At 46.7% G+C, this 19,706-nt stretch overlaps 1 protein-coding gene and 1 long non-coding RNA gene across 4 annotated transcripts in view; one reads left to right on the forward strand and one right to left on the reverse strand.

Moving 5' to 3' along the window:
* The window catches only part of NEDD9 (neural precursor cell expressed, developmentally down-regulated 9), a 187,848-nt gene that overhangs the window by 44,575 nt on the left and 123,567 nt on the right, over positions 1-19,706 (reverse strand). Inside the window, exon 1 of one of the 3 annotated variants that reach the window (XM_082730180.1) lies at positions 3,675-3,864. The exons of the other annotated variants lie outside the window; for them this stretch is intronic. Within the exon in view, the coding sequence (XP_082586306.1) occupies positions 3,675-3,686 (12 nt within the window). The 5' untranslated portion in view covers positions 3,687-3,864. Of the gene's footprint in view, positions 1-3,674; positions 3,865-19,706 lie in introns of those variants that run through there. 3 annotated transcript variants of the gene reach the window in all.
* LOC309865614 lies at positions 7,107-8,361 on the forward strand. Its single transcript, XR_014312198.1, has 2 exons — positions 7,107-7,192; positions 7,956-8,361. It is a non-coding gene; the product is annotated as an uncharacterized lncRNA (long non-coding RNA).

The raw sequence follows: 19,706 nt of genomic DNA on the forward strand, positions 1-19,706 counted from the left end.
CACATTGTTTGCACACAGGCGACCAGAACACAGGGAGCTGTGTTCTGAAATCCAGTTTTCTTATCTGTAGTATAAGCCCCACTTTTTCTTCTCTCAAAACGTTGAAGAGTGCATTTGTTGTCAACCATACTTCAGTGAAAAAAAAAAAAAAAAAAAGAATTTGTGGAATGGTAGCCTCGATACATAACTTAGAGTTTTAGGGTAGGCACCCAGGGTTCTGAAATTGGGCAAAGCCACAGAAGCTGCTGAGGTATTAGAGATCAGAGAGGCAAGGCTACCTGAGCCCTGGCCAGGCCTGGGCCTGCACAAAGTGGGCGGGGTCTCGGGGCCTCCCATCAAACACAGCTGGGCCTGCAGCCTGCAGTCCCCTTCCTGGCAGAAGGTGGCGGCAGCGACCATGTGCCTCCAGCCCCTTAGAAGGGGAGCCTTCAGCCTGGGTGGCTCAGTCGGTTACGCAGCGCCTTTGGCTCAGGTCCTGGTCCCAGGATGCTGGGATGGAGCCCTGCATCGGGCTCCCCGCTCAGCGGGAAGCCTGCTTCTCCCTCTCCCACTCCCCTTGCTTGTGTTCCCTCTCTCACTGTGTCTCTCTGTGTCAAATAAATAAATAAAATCTTTTAAAAAAAAAAGTGGAAGGGGGGCGGGAGCCTTCCCTGGACAAGCCACCACCACCGAGGCCGGAGCCCTACCCCCATTGCAGGACCTACTTTCCTATGGGGAAGGGCTTGTGGACGGTTCTTAATGAATGCAGGCGGCCTGATTTACTGTCTCCCATCACAGAACCGGGCACTGAAGCCTCTTAAGACAAACGGAACAGAAAGTCCATAGGAAACGGCAGCCTCCCCAGAACACCACCACCATGAAATTAAATCAGGCTAGGCTAGATAGATGTGTGCTCACCAGAACTGCTGTGTTCATTAGTAAGAGCTTACATTCCACACTTCTCAAGATTATTCTGAATACAGGGCCGACCAGCCGGCCTGGAGCTGTGGAGAAGTGCAGAATGACTGGGGGTTTGGTTGCCCTCTAGTTATGTTTCCTGAAGCAGCCAAACCAGATAATCTGGTTTAAAAAAAAAAAAACAAAAACTTATAGCGGCTGAATTATAAATCTCTCGGGTGAACAGAAGTCTGACTGTGCTACATTTATAGTGGGCAGAGCGACACAAGGTTTCAAAGATAATTCCTGAGTCCAGGATTTTACAATTGAATAATTATCTGGTTTTACTACCGGAGTGGCTCCAATTAAACAAATAACTGCCAAACGTGCGGTACACTTTACTTTGTTGAGTTATAGCTGAAAAAAAAATAGAGAGAGAGAGAGAATCTATCTTGCAGGAATCCTGGAGATGAAATAGTTTTAAACTCCCTGGGGGACAAAAAGAGCAGTCACACAGGACAGTTCAGGGATGTGATAGCTGATTCTTTCTTTCTTTAATAGTGGTTTAAAGTCACAAGTCCTGGAGCCAGATTGCTTTGGTTCAATTAATAGCTCCCCCACTTTTTAGCTGTGTGGCTTTCGACAAACCACTTAGCCTCTCTGTGCCACAATTTCCACATGTGAAAATGAGTACATAGTAACACCCACCTCATAGAGTTTTTGGAAGGGTTAAATATGACAATCCTGTATTATCACGGTAACTCTTAATATTATTTCTTATCCCTTTACCTCTGCATCATGTCCTCTACTTAAAATGACAAAATCTTCTCCTAAAATAGAGATAATAATAACTGTCTGTTATTAGAGAGAGGACAGGCTTTGTAAGTCAAGGACTGTAGATTTCTTCAGCCACTGGTTTATTTTATAGCCAAGGTGTCAACTTGGCATTTGGCCCATCAGAGAAATCAGTGTTTTATTCTGGTGACAAAAAGCTAATAACATGCGCCAATCACAACTATATATTTACACCACCTGGCAGGGTGATCAACACTGGTAAGAGCTCGCAAAGAGAAGGGTTTTTTCCCCCATGAGTGCCAATCCCAATTTATTTCATCAGTTGCCATGATTTTTTTCTCTCCGTAAGAGTCAAATGAAACAAGATGATATTACTGAAAAAAGTGATCCTAGACTTTGTCACTTCTGTCACTTTCTAGATCAAGGTACTCAGCACTGATTTCCACCATTTATGCTTTCCAATCATAAAAGTATGAACATATTTTCTCTTTGTTTTCTCCCTGCAAGGTGGTTATTATGAGACTAAAAACATTCAGCAATAGGGATAGGAGGGGGAAAGAATCATTGTAGGCTCAAGGCTCTCTAGGCCAATCACTGTTCTAAATAAGGGACTGTGGAAATATGGGGTGAACCACTTCAAGAAGGGGAACTTTCCTTGCAGGTAGAAGGATTTGTTGCTGGTTCCATCCTAAAGTCAAAAGTATTAAGAATCTTCAGGATTATTCATTCCTCTGCTCTCTCCTATGGAGAAATCATGGAATAATAATAATAATAATAATAATAATAATAATAATAATGGAAAGCTAATAGTACAGAGATAACTGATACCTGTGTCTTCACACAGTTGTAGCCTGTCCATGGAGAACCATAACTCATGCATTATAATAAAGACTTTCGACATCCTGATTTAGAGCTTTTCAACACGATTTATAGCTTTTAAAGAAAAGATTTATCACCGAGGTTAGCCAGTGGCTATTAGCCAGAACCGAGTATTTACAACCTCACATTAAAAAAGGATGGGCCAGAAGCTACATAATTCAGAAAGGAAACAAAGCGGCTTGCAGCTAGCACAAACCTGCAGGTTAGACAGGTAACACAAATTGTCAGTCCGAAAGCATAGCTACCTGGCCAACCATCATTTTAATAATAGCATGTTTGTTTAAAAGCATTAGGTCTCGTGTCTATTCTAAAAGTCACACCCAATTCACTGCAATGTGCCTCTAAGTACAGTATGTCTGGAAGCTGCTTGCCTGGTTAGATGAGGGAGCCTTAACAAAATAAGGATATTCCGAGCAAGTTAGAATCCTTTTGCCAAGAATAAATAACAAGGGAGCAAAATGCATGGGAGAATAAGGTAGCATGGCATTCTGTATACTACGGGGACAATAAACTGGCTGGACACTTCAGACCCTCAGCCCATTCAAACACAAATGAAAGTATTTTCAAGAAATGGCAGATACTTATTGGTTCTTATACCCAGTATCATTTAAGGATGTCAGAAGTCTCCACTATCCTCTGTGTAACAGCACTTGCGGCTTTTAATTTCTCCCACAAAAAATCCATAGGCAAACTGCTTCTCATACCAAATGCTTAAGGTAAAGGCTGAAAACTGCTGTTAAGAGCCAGTCTGAGACACTCAGCAGTGCTGATTCCTCCCTCATTACGGCTCCGGGACAGTGGAGGCCAGGCCTGGGGGAGCCCCGGAGACTTGAACTCCCCTTCAAGCTAGACACCCTCCGAATTCCAGTGGCTCCCGCGGCGCCTTTAAGACGAATTCCCAAAACTTTCAGGGGAGATGGACCCTGGTCTGCCGTGAACTCCCGGAGTGGGGATCAGAGACTGGGTGTCTGCCTGCCTACTTGCATGCCAGCCTCGGTGAGGGAGACCCATCTCTCCGGGGCACAGAAGTGGTGGTGGCGGTGGGGGTCCCTGCACAGACGTTGTCACAGTGGGCAACACACGCGCGCGTACGCGGAAACCTTACGGAAGAGGCGCCCGCTTACCTTATACTTCATCTCGGCGGCGGAGAGTTGAGCCTGTTTCCTACACTAGTGAGACGGCATGAAGCCCTGGCGAGTGCGGCCCTCCATGGAGTGCACTGCTAAATGAAAGTGAGAAAGGGCTGCTCTGCCAGTCGCAGCGCGCCGAGCTCCCGAGCAGCCTCTGAGCTCACTGTTTTGATTGAGACAGGCCGAGAGCAGACATCATTTGCATACCGCTCGCCATTGGCTGGCGGGCCAAGGTAGCGCGGGGCTCCGCCCACCTCTTAACTTCGGAAAACCCACAAAGCAGCTTGTCCTGTGGTTATTTCTTTTTACACTAGCAGAAAGGATGGAAAATCAAACAAAGTGGAGAACCCTCTCGAGCTTTACACCCCATTCTCCCCCTCCAAGGGGGGAAAAAAAAAAAAACAGGAAAAGGAGATTCTTTTTCAGATTAACCTAATTTTGAAAGAAATCGAATTCACAGAGCAGTCTGACCGTCGTGCTTCCTGTGACCTAGCAACTCCTTCATAAACCCATTTCATCTCAGAGCCATTCACCTCCCAATCTCTACATGAAACGAATTCGGGGAACAAAAGGTTTTCTGTCTCCGGGCCCCTTTTTACTAACTACCCCTGCTGATATCGCTCTCTCTTTCTCCCCCCCCTCCCCTTTTTTGTGGCTGTTTGCTTTTTTTGTTCTTTTCAATGTTCAAAGTCCTTGCGACGTCAGTCTGCAGAGGAACCAGAAAACAATTCTCCCTCAGTGAAAAGGAGGTCCCCTAGCACAGGCTTCCCTGGCCGACTTCTCACCGGGGCCTCAGAGGGCTGAGTGTCAAGCACATTCAGCGAGCTCCTCTGGCTTTGTGGAGGATAAAGGTTAGATGTGACCTATCCCGAAAAGGCTGGCCAGTGCACGCCCTATACATCATCGCTGTCCACTGAGCACTGTCCTTTGATGGTGGGCATTTCTAGCCCCAGCTTTGAACACTGCAGTGTTTTCCTTCTGACCTCTCTCCTGAAGATGACCCACCAACACTTATTATCCGGGGAACAAAAAATGCCCACTGTTTGATGAGCCTGGTTAAGAAAGACCAGTCTGTCCAGGGAAGCACAGAACCTTTGGCTCAGCCTCATGATTTCTATAGAGAAAGAGATCACCCAGGAGAAGACAGAAAACAGTCACCTTTAGCGACTCTGCAGCAGGATAGAGCGGATAGAGGGGAAAATTCCTTTTCACGGGGTCTCAGGATTGAGACTCGTGATTGCAGACAATAGCTGTCCCTGAGTGGGATGGGCTCCAACCAGACTACATGCCTGGGATGGAAAAGTCAGCCCGTATTTTTTTCCTGACCTAGTTGGATCAGAATCAGTTTGATTCCCCTCCCCCACAAATTCCCAGTGGATTAAAATTTTACTTTTATGATCCAAACAAAAAAGAACAGGAGAGCAGCTGTCCTGCAAAAGTGGTTTCCAGATACAGGGCTCATAGTTTTAGATCAGTTTAATATGGCACCGATACCCTGGATGTGAGCAGAAGCCCCCACCCCCACCCCCCACCCCAGCGGTCATAATGAGGTTGACACACCCGTTTGGGCCTCAGCTTGGACTTTGCTGTTCCTCATTTAGCCTTGGAGTGAAAATGAGCCTGAGTGATTTTGCAAGGTCTTTCTGAACACAAATCAAGCATGTGGCATACTGCACTGTGAAGGATCTTCCTGACAGTCCCACAGTCTTCTGGACGAGTCATTAGTTTGCAGGAAATTGTTTCTGGTGTCTGTCTGGATCAGTCAAAGGCCTTCTCATCTGTAAGATGAGTCTTGTGGCCTCCAGAAGATCGAGATAACATTCCTTTGTCTTCCTAAGCGGTAAAGCTGAATCGTTTCGTTTGATGAGTACCATTGAGTAGGTGAACACTATCTCACTCCTTTTCAGGGCTTTCGAATGGTTCCCCAAAGCATTTGCTGGGACTTTTTTGTCATTTTGTTCTCTCGCTAGAAAGTTTAATTCATGCTAAGTGGTCCTCTTGCTTTCCTGTTTCTCTCCTGTTGGGTAAGACACCTTAAATCTACCTCAAGTTCATTTTAGGGCAGTATGGGTTGGTGTTAGTTACCTTGGAGTCGGGTAAACTGTGTTAGAATCTCAACAAATTTTCTTAATGTCTTGACTTTGGTGCCCTGAATATAAATTAGAGAAAATAATACTATCTACTTGCTGGAATTAGGAGTATGAATGAGATAATATGCATAGGGGCACTTGGGTGGCTTAGTGGGTTAAACATCTGCCTTCGGTTTAGGTCATGATCACAAGGTCGGTGGATCGAGTCCTACGTCAGGCTCCTTGCTCAGCGGGAGTCTGCTTCTCCCTCTGCCCCTACTTGCGCTCTCTCTCTGTCTCTCTGACAAATAAACAAAATCTTAAGAAAAAAAATGAGATCATGTGCCTAGAAGTTAATAGTACCCAATACATAGTAAGATCTTAATTAATGTTTGTTTATTAATATTTTGTTATTATTTCATCTTAAACTCATCACATATTATTTTATTGCTATATTGTAGAACATTATTATGCTATATAAATATGTCAAAATCTATTTAATTATATTAATTACATCTGTTATCACTGTTAGACTGCTGTCAATATTTTAAGGATGATAAGCGTTCAGTAAAAGGTAGAGAATGGCTTTCTAACTTAGCACAGCTCGACTGAGCACCTCCCAGCTTCTGTTTCAGGTGAGGAAGTGATAGCAGCAGCCCAGACACACACAGTCGCTTCCCTCTCGGAGCTTACGGTCTACTGGGAGAGCTGGACAAGAAGTCAATGAAGATGTAATACAGTTTTGGAGGAATAAGTACCATGAAGAAAAATTAAGCAGGGAAAATTGCTAAAGGAAAACAGATGAGGCTTGGGTGGGGAAGCGTCTTCTTTTAGAGAGAGGTCAGGGAAGCCCCTCTAGAGAGGTAATATCAAAGCAGAAATCTGAATGGCATGAGGCATCCACTCAAAGATCTGGGGAAAGAACATTCCAGACAGAGGAAAGGGCGTGTGCTTGGTATGTTTAAGACCAGCATCCAAGCCAGTGTACCTAGAGTCAGGGACCTGGGCTTCGGGTGGAGGAGACCCAGACAGGTGGGTGGTGGCAGCCGGACTCTCAGTGCCAGAGGAAATCATCGACCCGATCTGAGCAGCGAATGATGTGATCTATTTCTCAGTGTTTTTACCCTTTGTGTAAACACTCAAGGGCAGCAGGCTGTTGGTTAAAATACTGAGTCTTAATGCAGCTTACATAATGCAGGTAGCTGTTAAACTAACAGTGTGCTCACCAACGCCCTGGCAGCCCTCAGCCCTGCCACTTGCCTGCTGGTCGGCCAAGGGCTCTATTTCCCCAGACTCTGATAGAGGCAGGAACAAGGGACATGGCACCAGGCACCGTCTAGATGATTTTCCAGCTACCGATATGGCCAGAAATCAAGAGGATGACGGAGGGAAGAGATTCTCCTATGCACGACTTGGGAGGAACCCATGTGGCTGCTGTCTAAGGTCAGAATGTGGGAGGTCAGGCAGCGAGCTCAGGAATCTAGAGCAGTCCCTCGGAAGGGGACGCAGCTACTCCGAGGCTGGGTGCCTTGCACAGCGTGCCGCGATGTTGGCTCCTAACAGCAATCTCTGCTTCAGGCCCATTCCCTGTCTCTCTCCTCTGATCTTTTCCAGTCCTTCCCTTGTCATTTCCCGGCCTGCTTCCTCTCCCTGCTGGAATCTATCTTCCACATCGCTACCTGTTTAATTTCTAGAGTCCAGAGCGCCTCACATGGCTACTGGGATTAAAAATCTCTAGGGACCCTTCAATGCCTTTAAAAGCAAAATCTGCCGACTTTGGCATAGACTATAATTTGACGCCCCCCTTCCTTTCTGGCCTCATTCCCTCCCATCCCCCACCGCCCATCCCACCCTCCAGCCAGACTGGGGGGACTCACCAATTCCAAGACACCCTTGTACTGTCCTGACTTTGCACAGATGGGTCCCTCTGCCTAGCGCGTCCTCCCTTCACACGTCTGCTATCAAGCCGAGCCCCAACACTACCCCTTTTGTGCTTCCTCGTCCACAGCCCCCACTCTGCCCACCTCCTCCTTTCAGAACTAATTCCTCCCTCCGTGCACTATGCCCCCATTGTTCTTGGAACACGGCCCTCTTATAAGGCTTTTCCACATTGTACCATAATATTGGTTGATCTCTGTGGCCCCAGCTTCGAGGTGCGCTTCAGAGGGACAGAGCGGTATCTCGTTCATCTCTGTGTCCCCGGCAGGCTGATGCCTCACAAGGACTGATGTGTTTCCTGCATGAATGGGCGAAGAAGAGGACAGAAGTAACTTCAATGGCTACTGTCTGGAAGATCTGCGTGATACTCAGGAAAGGAATGGAGAAAACTTGAGTTTGAAGGCAGTAGTGTGGCTTCCATGGATAAGAAGCAGAGATAAGATGCAACTTTTCGGAGCCAACTCAAGGCCTCTTTCTGGTTCTGGCTCTTGGACATGGTTTTGTCGGAGAACTATAGCTTGTGGGCCTCCTGTTTTTGTATGACTGATGAGCTAAGAATAGCTTTTACATTTTAAATGGTTGGAAAAAAATAAAAAGAAGAATATTTTGGGAGATGTGAAAATTACATGAAATTCACATTTCAGTGTCTATAAATAAAGTTTTATTGGAATACAGGCATCCCTTCTTTTATACGGTGTCTTCTGAGCTATAATGGCAGGCTTGGGTGGTTGTAAATTGCTCCTCCCAATGTATTGTTTGGCCCTCCCCAGGAAATATTTGCTGACCCATAGTCTAGAATATTGCAAAATATATCTATCCCTGAGTTTGGACTCAAGTATAAATCCTTCCACATCTACAGAGAAGCAATCTAGAAATATCCCTTCTAGGGCCATGTGTTACCATTTCTAGTTTGAAAACAATTTACAAAAACCAAAATTATTTCAAAAAATAATCCAGCACAGCAACTTTTCCATTCTGCAAATCTCCAGAAACCTCCCTAAACAAAGATGAGCCACCAACCCCTGTCCTACTCAGCCTTGATGGAAACCCCTCCCAGCTGCCAAGCCACCATGCTACATATCACAAACATGATTCCATTGAGTATTTCTCTAATATGACAACCTTAATTTTACAGGTAACAAAATTGGAGACCCAGAGAGGTCACATACCTTGCACAAGGTTCCAGGGGAGGGGGTGCGGGGTCTGGTGTGGGAAGGCAGGCTCTCTGGCTCCTGAGTCTGTGGGTCCTTGCCATTATGCCTACTGGCCCCCAGTATCCCCTGGGAGTCTTCATTATCTGAGCCCCTACTTGTTAGTTAGCTCAATAAGGCAGCTTGTCCTTCAGAGTGGGACTAAACCCAACTAAAGAGCAAGCTGTCAAGTTGTGACACAGCTTGTCGAGCCCTGCTTGTCTAGACCATCTCCCTTCATCATCATGCCTCTCTAGATCCCATCTTTCCCCTGCTTGCACCCCGTCTCCTTCATGAGACCTTTCCTTTCCATTGATGATCTCTTCCCCAGCCATTGTGTCTCTCCCTACCTCTGCCCTGCGTCGGTGCTTTCCAAAGCTGACCCTCTTCAAAGCAATTATGAATGCTCCGTGGGCCTGGGGTGAGAACCCGGCATTTGTACATTTTTTAAAAGATCTCCCAGATGACTGCGTACACAGTGTGGCACGTATGCCTTGTCATTTAGTGCTTAGGTGTTGCCCTTACTGTTTCTTCTGGAAGGAAGAGCTGCTTTTCTGCGATGAGATTTCAAGCCACTTGGGGAAGGATTTATGTAGGCAACTGAGTCTCATGGTACATCTTCCCAGAGCCCTGTGCCTTGTCCATGCTCCCAACCTTCCTGATACCAACATGGAAAAAATAAGTCACTTTTCAACCAGCAGGGGAAAGGCCATCTCCCGCCCTAGGCAATAGCTTTTTTTTTTTTTTTAATCTGTTGAGCTGGTCAAGTTCTTGGAATGAATGAAAGTCTATTATTAAAGAGATGTTCCAGATATAGTCTCGAACACTTGTTTCTTCGTGTGCTGGGAAATAGAGTGTTCATTCACTTTCTCGCCTCTAATATTTTGATAAAAGAGACCCAGGAAGGCCACCCAATCCTAACCCTTCCCACCCAACCCCTCCCTTAACAATGATTTTATTTTTATTAAAGTTTTTCTTCCTACCCCCTCCCTTTTAACAATAGTGTCAGAAGGATAAACTCTGTTTTCTGAAAGAGTTGTTCAAAATATTGTCTTACAGTATTTGTTTCTGCAGATGGAGGATGTTGTTTGTTAAAAAGGCTTGTTGACTCATGATCCCCAAATTACTTCTGATTTGGTGCCCTCTGACTTCTTACTCTCACTCAGTGAAGAGGCACTGGGGAGGGGTGGGACTCTAAACGGCAGAGAATAGAAATGATTCCTCTAGAGTTCTCTTTACAACATGACGTGATGGATTCCCACACTGTGACGACTTTACAAGATCTCACCGCCCTGTTTTACTGAGCCAGGTTTAACAGTGTGTCATTGTGACCCTCCTTTATAAAAACTCAACTGTCCTTTTCCCCCTACCTCATTTCCCACTGCCTTCTGCCATCTGTCACAGATTCTTCGAGGTGGCTTTTCATTTCCTTGAGGGGGAAGTGCTAAAATGGCGTGTCTTAGACCCCATCAGTCCTCGATAAACCTATGAAAGAACGCGTGAAATCCTGCATCATCAACATGCCACTACAAACCTACATAGACCCCTTGTAAATCGCCCCTGGTGATTACGGGTGATACCTGGACGTGATTTTGGAAAAACTGTAATTGTGAAGTTTTTGATGTTTTATATGTACATCCCTAATAGTGTTATTATAACTTTGGAATCCTTAATTACTACCTTTCCCCCCACGAAGAATAAAAAACAAAACAGATTAAATTATATGTCAAGCAACCTTGCTCAAGTCTAGTAAAATATGATAGGCAAGGATGAGGCCCCATTCTAGCATTTAGGATTTTCTCCACGTGAAGGATTTGGGGAGTTAATTTAGGGCTGAAATGATGAGAAAGATGAATGTGCGAAGGTTTATATTTCTGCTCTTTCAGTGTTTCCAGTTGGGCACACGGATGATGTTCGGTGGAACAAAAGGGCTTTACTGGTAAAATTGTGCAGGCTGCGGGCAAGGCTCGCTCCTGTTTTCTCTTGCTGTAAGGTACCCTGTTATTTCACGCTTCAGGTTGTCCAAATAAACCATTCCTTATGTGAAACTGAAGTCTGTTCTGCTGCTAGAAATGGCAGACCACGGATCTTTACAAAGGTCAAGGTGATCTGCCACAAACATGTAGGCAGAAATCCCATGCCTGGGCAGAAGGTGGATGGGTGGATGTACCCACCACAAGGACATTGCTATGTGATACATATCCGGTAAGAGAGGACAAACACCCCAAGCTTCCTTCCTGCTCCCTTTTGTACTTCCTTTATACATTCTCAAGTCTGAAGTCTTCCTGTTCTCTCCTTGCATCTGTATCTACGACGTGACGTGATAACGTGACATGATACACTGTTGCCTCTCCGCTTTGTGCTCCTGTCCAGGCGTAGTAAACAGAGACACGTAGGGACTGTGAGCCTGACGCGCCTGGATAGAGCCGGGGGTTCTATTTCCAGTCTATTTCTCCAGACACACGGGCCATTAAAATTCACCTTCCGCATCCAGCCTCCAGCCTAGCTCCAGGTGAGGGTGGGCAGGAGGAAGATGCAAGCGGAGGTGGGGTGGGCAAGAATCAGGGAGCAGGGCGGGGTGGGGGGTTTTAAACACCAGATGACCACTTTTCCGGAAGGTACAGTGTAAAGCATTTCTTCAGGGGTTGGGGATGCATTCCTCCCCAGCCCGCACTGGCCCTGAAAGGGGTCAGCTAACCCAGTCCTCCAAGGAAGGTGGCCTCCTGTCCCTTGCCGCCCTCACCAGCTGGGGCTACTGAGCATCCAGCAGGCCCCGTCCCAGGGCATCGGGCCTGTCTAGCCAGCCCCAGTGGCCGCCAGCTGGCGCTGATGAGAGAGGGGAAGGAATCCGAGTAATGCGGGGGCCTTGTGGGGGGAGTTGGAGGGGGGACGACAGGACTGGAGGAATGTGATGTGGGGACACAGCTCAGCCGGCACTGTTCAAGCCAAGCTTTTGAAGACTTTGATTCATTTTAGAAAGCAAACAAACTGCTCCAGCTATCAGCAATCTTTTATTTTGTCTGCGAGAGGAATGCCTCTCCAGCGTGGGCTGGGCACTGGGCACGGGGCGGCGGTGGAGACACGGGCGTCCACCCTTGACTTGCCATGTGGAGTGTGGACGGCGCGTTCCTTTCCGCCCACTGAAGCTGAGAAATGCAGAGCAGCTCTCTTCCTCGAAGAAGAGCCGATGCTAATAATTGAGGCTGCCCGAGACCTTGAGGCTCCCTCACTCACACCACAGGGGCTTACGGAGCTTGAGTGTAAATTTCCATCATTCGCTTATGCCCTGGCACCCTGAGACTTCAAACGAGGGGGTGGAGAAGAGGAGGGTGTTGTGAAGGGTTTCTAGAACTTTGGTGCCTGTGGTTCTCGTGATTCATGCTCTGGCCAGCCTTGGGAGCTTCTGGTCTTCAGAGTGGCTAGAGAGCTGGAGGAAGAAGCAAGGCTTCTGCTCATTCTGCCCCTAGAAGATTGGGGCCACGTGTTCCCCTGATCCACATATCGTCACCTCGAAATCACTCTTACATCGTCAAAAGCCATCTCCCGTGCCGCTCTGGCCACCAGGAAAACAAATCTCTCTCCTCCCTGCCCAGTCAGGGCTGTGCTTCTGCTTCTCCCCTAAGCCCACCCTGGGACTCAGCTTCGCACTCCCCCTTCTCTCATTTTAACCCTAATCTCTTATATCCTGCTCTCTCTGGGTACATTCAGGACTTCCTTATCCTAAATAGAGAGCCACAGTTCCTTGTTCAAAAACCCAGAGGCCAGACGTGTTATGGGATTCCGAATATTTCAGATTTAAAAAAAACAGACTGACCTGTCCCCCAGACTACCCAGTTCCCAGTGGGCCTGGGGCCAGCCTCCCGTAGGCAAACTCATTCATATTTCAGCAGGCAGATGTATAAAGACTCACGCCAAGTTGGGTAAAAGAAGAATATGCATTACCTTGGGCCAAGCCAGGTCAGGGTTTGCTGCCAAATGAGTTGTGAAAGAACTCTAGACTTTCATCCTTCATTACTGTGGATGAGTGAGCAGGGACCACTATACCCCCTAGTTCCTCTGGGCCTTCCCTTGGACACCACTTCTTCCCCCAGCATCAGGCCGAGCGCTCGCTCTCTAATGCTCCGCATGACCAGAGGGCCGGAGTGAGCAGTCTGGAGCCTGACCTCCCACGCGGGCCTCGTCTCCTCTGCCTCTGCCGTCCACTCCGTGGACCACGATTCAGGCCAGCGTCTCTCAGGCTTTCTATGGGGACGTACTGGGACTTTCCATTCCCAAATCATTTACAACACATCAGTCCGTTGTAGTGTAAGATACTTAGCAATATGTTGCTAGAGAAATGGAGTAAAAAAGAAGTCTGAAATACAAGCCTTGTCTCTTGTCTTTACTATGGAATCCAGGGATATAAAACGGCCCCCCTCTAACGGCCACTGGGCTGTGAAGGGCTTGCTCTCCACCTCACTATTGCGGTGGACCTGGGGCGGGGCGGTGTGTGGCCTGGTGGGCGGGGCTTTGCTGGTCACATTTGGGGGAGCCTTCCTCTGCCCACCATGCTGGAGGCTCTCCTGGACCCTTTGCCTTACCTGGCTTCCAATGTCTCTATCACCACCTCCATGGCCACAGGCTTTTCTTGCTGTTCCACGGCCCTCGCCAAGACTCCAGTCTCCTTTCCAGGCAGGACTTATGCCAGGTTCTGCCCTCAACCTGTTTTCTTCTATGCTGTTCTATTATGTATCAATCCTCTGTAGCGACTTCTACTCTCATTCTTGGGTAGATGACAATCGGATCTCCTGGCCTGGCTTCTGAGTCCCAAACTCACTTCCTACCACACCCATATAGTCCAGAAGTACCTCCCTATTCACATATTGTGACAGTTAATTTTATATGTCAACTGGGATAGGCCACAGTGCCGAGATATTTGGTCAAATATGAGTGTAGACATTGCTTGAAGCTATGTTGTTGATGAGAACAACATGTAAATCAGTAGACTTTGAGTAAAGTGAATTATCCTCCATCACACGGGTGGGCCTCGTCTAATCAGTTGAAGGTCCCAAGAGCCAAAAGTCACCCTGGGAGAAGGGAATTCTGCTCTAGGCTGCCTTTGAACCTGAGCTGCAGCATCAACTCTTCAACTCTGAACGGGATCTATAGCTTCTCAGCCTGCCTTGCAGATTTGGGGCTTGTCAGCCTCCACAATTATGTGCCAGTTCTCTAAAATCTCTCTCCACACAGATGCATGCACGCACTCATGCCTCTTGGTTCTGTTTCTCTGGAGAACTCTGGTTAACATACATATGAACTTCCCACTGAAACAGTGTCCATTTCTAACTATTCTATTTCTACTTATGATTGTGTCTCAGGTGCTTGAATCAAAAGTTCAGACTGATCTTTTGTTGTTGTTGTTGTTGTTGTTGTTGTTGTTTTCCCTTCCTTCTTCCCACATCCATCAGCCAGGTCCATCCCACATCCTCAATATTTACGGCATAAATACCTTTCTTTCCATTCATCTGCTAATGAAGATGCCCAACCACCACTCATGCCTGATCTAGTGATAAAAGGTATCCCCCTGTCCATGCAGATAGGCTCAAGAAATTGGCATGTGACGCACAGAGCCAACCTGAGATCTTCTCTGAGATTTTGAAAAAGAAGCTTGGAGACAGAGGACCTCTCTTTCTTTGGATCATAATGTGTAAATGTACATTTGGTAGTGAATATCTTTTCCTCATTGTACAGAGTGTCTATAGCAAGAGAGAGTGAGTCCACATGCAAAAATAAACAACAGATATTTGGAGTGGAGGAATGGAGAGAACATTGATGCTGTTGTCTGTGCCTCTGGATCAAGCCATACCTGACGTTCATTTTTAGACAACCCAATTCATAAGGCAATGAACACACTTTTCTGCCTAATGTATTTAGAGTTGAGCTTCTTTCATTTGCAGCTATGGTGTCCTGACTAACCTTCTGCCAGAAAGTATTCTTCTAAAGGGCAAAGACTGTAGCTTACTCATATGTATCTCCTAAATGTGACACCACACTTAGGATTTTCTCGGTCTATGTGTTGCACCGAACTCCTAGCTTGCCCTTAAGATATCAGCTACATTATGAAATTGTGTGTGAGAGGAGAGGGAGAAATGACAGAAAGGAACATTTTCTGCAGCTTCTATGATGGCAAAAATAGAATAGAGCCCATAAATATAGGGACGTCCCAGCGTGATGGCAGTTGGGGTCATGGTGGCCCAAATGAGAAGCAGATCCACCCTTTCATTGTAAATTCATTGACTGAGAGACACAGATTTCACAAGGAAAGGAAAAGCCAGACATATTTTTACTATGAAGTGTGGGGTAGTAGTGTTTGGTCTACCTATAGATCCGTATAAATATTTATATTATATCGCCTTTCCAATTAACTTGTACTTGTTAATCACTGCCGAGATTTCACTCATCCGTCCACCGATGCTTACTAATTGCCCAGCAGAATGTTAGGCACCCTGGGAATTACAAAGATGACTATACCCAGATGCTGCCCTTCCTTCTTAAATACCTATTACGGTAGCAGCCAAGAGGACTTCATGAAGATAAACTCGTGTAGGAAAAAAAAAATCACACCGTAAAGTTATGTAAGTTTCTATTTTAAAATCATCTGGTTCTAATTTACTAAATTTAATGCTTTAGAGTCAATGCCAAAGTACTACACTTGATTTATGGAAATACTTTAGCACATTTTTCCATCATGCTCTTGTACAATGTACTTACCGCCCTTTTGTTATGGTTAGAAAGATTATGGAGCTTAAAAAAAAAAAGCCTCTTTATGAGCTTGGTGATATTTTATTATAAAATGCCATAAGAAGTCCAGTGAACACTAATACTCACTTAGGAGCATTCCACATGGTTTAGCCTTTTTTTTTTTTTTTTGTATATGTATATGTATATAAATTTAACAGAGAGGTCTGGAAAATGGATATTTAAAAACTTGCACCTTATGCCAAACCACTTCTTTTCGGGGCAAACAAGTACTTTAGGGCATGGAGGGGTGGTGGTGATGGTATTTAAATGGCCGTCATACACTACTACACCGCTAACGAAATACTAATAATGTCAATAGTGAAGGATACAGAATGTCACAGACTCAGACTTCTGGAGGGAGCTTACCAACTATTCCAGCAAAATCGAATCGGAGAATGTGGACATAAACCAGTTAGCAGGGCAGAGGCGCGAGGTTTCAGGAGATGTGTTACGTCTTCTCTCCTTGACGTGCTCACCCACCAAAGCGGCAAAGGTAGGTCTGTCCCAAGGTCCTGGGAATGAGCCGCCTCTACGTGACCTTTTGGGCTCTGGGCTTGACCCGCTCACTTGACCAGTTCACCTGGTCACAGAAAAATCCAGACTTTGTGTCAGGCTTTTTGCCGGAGCCTCACGGCCCCAGACATGCCCATGTAGGCTGCCCTGCATCTTCAAAGTGGAATTTAATGCTTGTGTGTATGTATTTGGCTTCCACGGTACCCAGGCTTTGCTCAGCTTACCAAAAAAATGAAGGTTTTACACTTTGCACCCACATACAATAAGATGGCTGCCTAGGAATTCCTCGTCCGCCCTGCAGCTTTGCATTTCTTTAAAACAAAGAAACCTCATTTCTCTCCAACAGAATTTAGTCAACTCTTGTAAAGGAAAAAAATGGCAAAGCCCAGGCCATCGAAATGTTTCCTTTTGAGCGGGAGATCTTTATGTTGCTATATAAAGGATGCAGGTGACCCAGTGCCTCAGAAGGAATGACAGGGGACCGTCTAGCACGGCTCGGGGGCCTTGAACTCAGTCCTGGATCTTCTCCCAAATCCAGACAAAGCTTGGGCAGCAAGAATCTATCGAATGTGACTCTTCCCTGTCTGGCCAAGACTGGTTGTCCACATCCTCTGCCCCTCCCTGGAGCCAGTCTTCCTGAAGAAAAGGGAACACCACAGTTTCTCACTCCTTCTGGAATCTTCTCTGGAGTGCGTCCCACTTCACTTTCTTCAAGTGCATTTCTTTCTCCCCGACCGTCAGCTCAAGCCTCACTTCCTTCTTTGACATGGACTCCAGCCTCTACTTGTGAGTCTTTTTCCCAAATCCTGTGGGATGCTCACAGCCTGGCGTGGACCGTGGCATCACGGGGCTGCTGTGTATCACTTGTGAACCCCTGGCTGTGCCTTGTTTGGGGGTGGGTGCCTCATGTCTACCATTGACCTTTGACCTTGGAAGCAGGCAATCCCCTATCTGACCCAGGCAATAGCCATTTGTATGTATGGACCCACAATTCACATACATACACTTTACCATCTTCAGTTGTACTATTCTGTGGTTTTGGGGATGGTCATAGGGTTGTAGCACACATCATCACTAATTCCAGAACATTTCTATCACCTTGCAGAGAAATCCGCTCCCCTACAGCAGTCTCGCCATTCCTTGTCCCTCCCTACCCTGGCAACCATGGCCAGCAATCTAATTTCTGCCTGGCAATAGCAAATTATAATGGGCTTCATGCATTTTTTTTTTTTTTTCCAGCAGCATTCCAAAAGCTGGCACAAACATGAGATTGCTCATTAAAATTTCTGTATGCATTGAAAAGGATCGCTTCGGTTGTGTGAATGCACATGCATATTTAATACTTTCGAGGGAATGCAGAGCGATAACAACCAAAAAATGGTAATTGAATACAGAAAGGGAAAGCAAAAGTTGGGGTGGAGGGAAGTGCCTGGTGAGTCGGAGAGGGTTGGGGAGTGAAGGCTTTAGAGAGAGAAGAGAAACACTATCTTACAGGGACAAGGACATTACTGTCTTGGTACGTACCTTGTAAGGTCTTATCATTGTTGGATCCAGCCTAGCAAGGACGTCATCTAAACTATAAGGATCAGGCAGGAGCTAGGAATCTGATCCTCCAGATGATGGAATCTGATGTTCAGAGAGGTGAATGTCCTCCCTGAGACGCACAGCAAGGGTTTAATCAAAGCTCGCTGGTCTCAGATCCCATGCTCTGATATTGCATTATTTCTTTTGAACACTGTGCAGCCATGGATCTTAAAACTGGTCCTAAAAACCTAAAAACATACCCTGATGAGGAAATTGTTCTTTCACGGAAAACAGCCAGAAAACAGGGGCAGGTATATGTTTTCCCTGTCTGCACCGGAAAGGGGGTCCGCTGTTCTGTCAGGCTGCTCCAGTGCCCAGTCTCTGCGGCCTCCATGGAAAAGCCACTGGAACTTCAGGCCTTTTGCTTCCCTGAAGCCTCTCTCGTCCAGAAGCAGCTTCTTCCAGACCTGAAGATCAGCTCCCGGGTTGGCACTAAGCCTCCCGAATGCCAGAGCTCCTCTGACCTTCTCCAGCTCTGGTAACTTACATGAGGGGAGACAGAGGCCCAGTCTTGCCCCCTGGGCGGCCCAGCACACAGCTGTCCCTGATGGGAGAGTCTCTGAGAACTTGGTCAAGTGTCTCATCCCCCTGACCATTACTTACTGACGCTCCTCAGGGGCTCTGAACTTCTCCCTTGGTTTTCTCTCCCCAGGCAATGCCCCCTCCACTCACAATGCTTCCATAGCCACCCGTCTCCATGCCGAAGACTCTCCAGTCTTCCGGGTGAGGTAATCTTATAGGTTAACTTGGCTGGGCCACTTTGTCCCGATATTTGGTCAAACATTATTCTGGGTGTTTCTGCGAGGGAGTTTGTGGGTGGGGTTCATCTAAACACTTGAAAGCCTGAATACAACAGAAGGTCTACCTTCCCTGAGCAGGAGGTATTTCTGAGGACGTCATCTGCAGCCCTGGCTCTTCCTGGTTCTCAGATTGCCTTTGAACTTGAACTCTTTCCTAAGCATCCCCCATCCGATTTGGGCCTAGCCACCCTCCACAAACACATGAGCCATATCCATCAAATAAATGTCTTTCTATATCTGCACACATCATATTGGTGCTGTTTTTCTGGTAGAGCCTGACGAAAACGGTCCCACAGATTTACACCCCAGTTTCATCAGTGTTCACAGAAACTCTTCATGGTCACATCAAGTCACGGACCCCTGGCTCTCTTTCATTCTCCAGAGCTCCCCAGAAGAATAGCTCCACATCCAGCCGTGGTAGCAAGTCAGAAAGCTGGCATCTCCTTGCCCTAGCTGACAACCTATCGCTAGTGCTCATATTTACGCTTCGCGTGTATCTTTCAAACTATGAGCATCCCTTTGTACTGTCTGTCCCCAGCTGTACAGCTCGGGCCACTCTCGTCACTCTCTGAGTCTCTGGGCTTCCACGCAGGTCTCCCATGAATCTCTCTTTTAGAATGGCCAATCCCCTGGTGCTCGTTTGATGCTTAAAGAGTCACCTCCCAATTTTCTCAAGAAAAAGTAACAACACAAAATGAAACAAAACATAAATCTCCAAGGTGACCCCCTACCATAGCTTCTCAGACTTTCTCATGCATGCCCGTCTCCTGGAGCTCTTTTTAGAATGCGGCTCTGGGGGGCACCTGGGTGGCTCAGTTGGTTAAGAGACCAACTCTTGACTTTGGCTCAGGTCATGATCTCAGAGTCCTGGGATCAAGCTTCATATCGGGCTCCCTGCTCAGTGGGGTGTTTCTTCTTCCCTCTTCCTCTACCCCTCCCCCTGCTCTACCTCTCTCTTATTTTCTCTCTCTCAAATAAATAAAATCTTTAAAGAATTAAAAATAATGCAGCTCTGCTTCCATAGCCTGAATAGGGCCTGGGGAATCTGTGTTCTCAGCAAGCTCCCAGGAAAGATAGAGCTGCTGGTCCACAGACCACTCTCTGTGTGTCCACGGCTCAGAGGACACAGCATGGAGAGTTCTCTCCCTCGTG

This window comes from Mustela nivalis, assembly GCF_964662115.1.
Source record: "Mustela nivalis genome assembly, chromosome: 5".
In the NCBI taxonomy this organism is placed as follows: Eukaryota; Metazoa; Chordata; class Mammalia; order Carnivora; family Mustelidae; genus Mustela; species Mustela nivalis.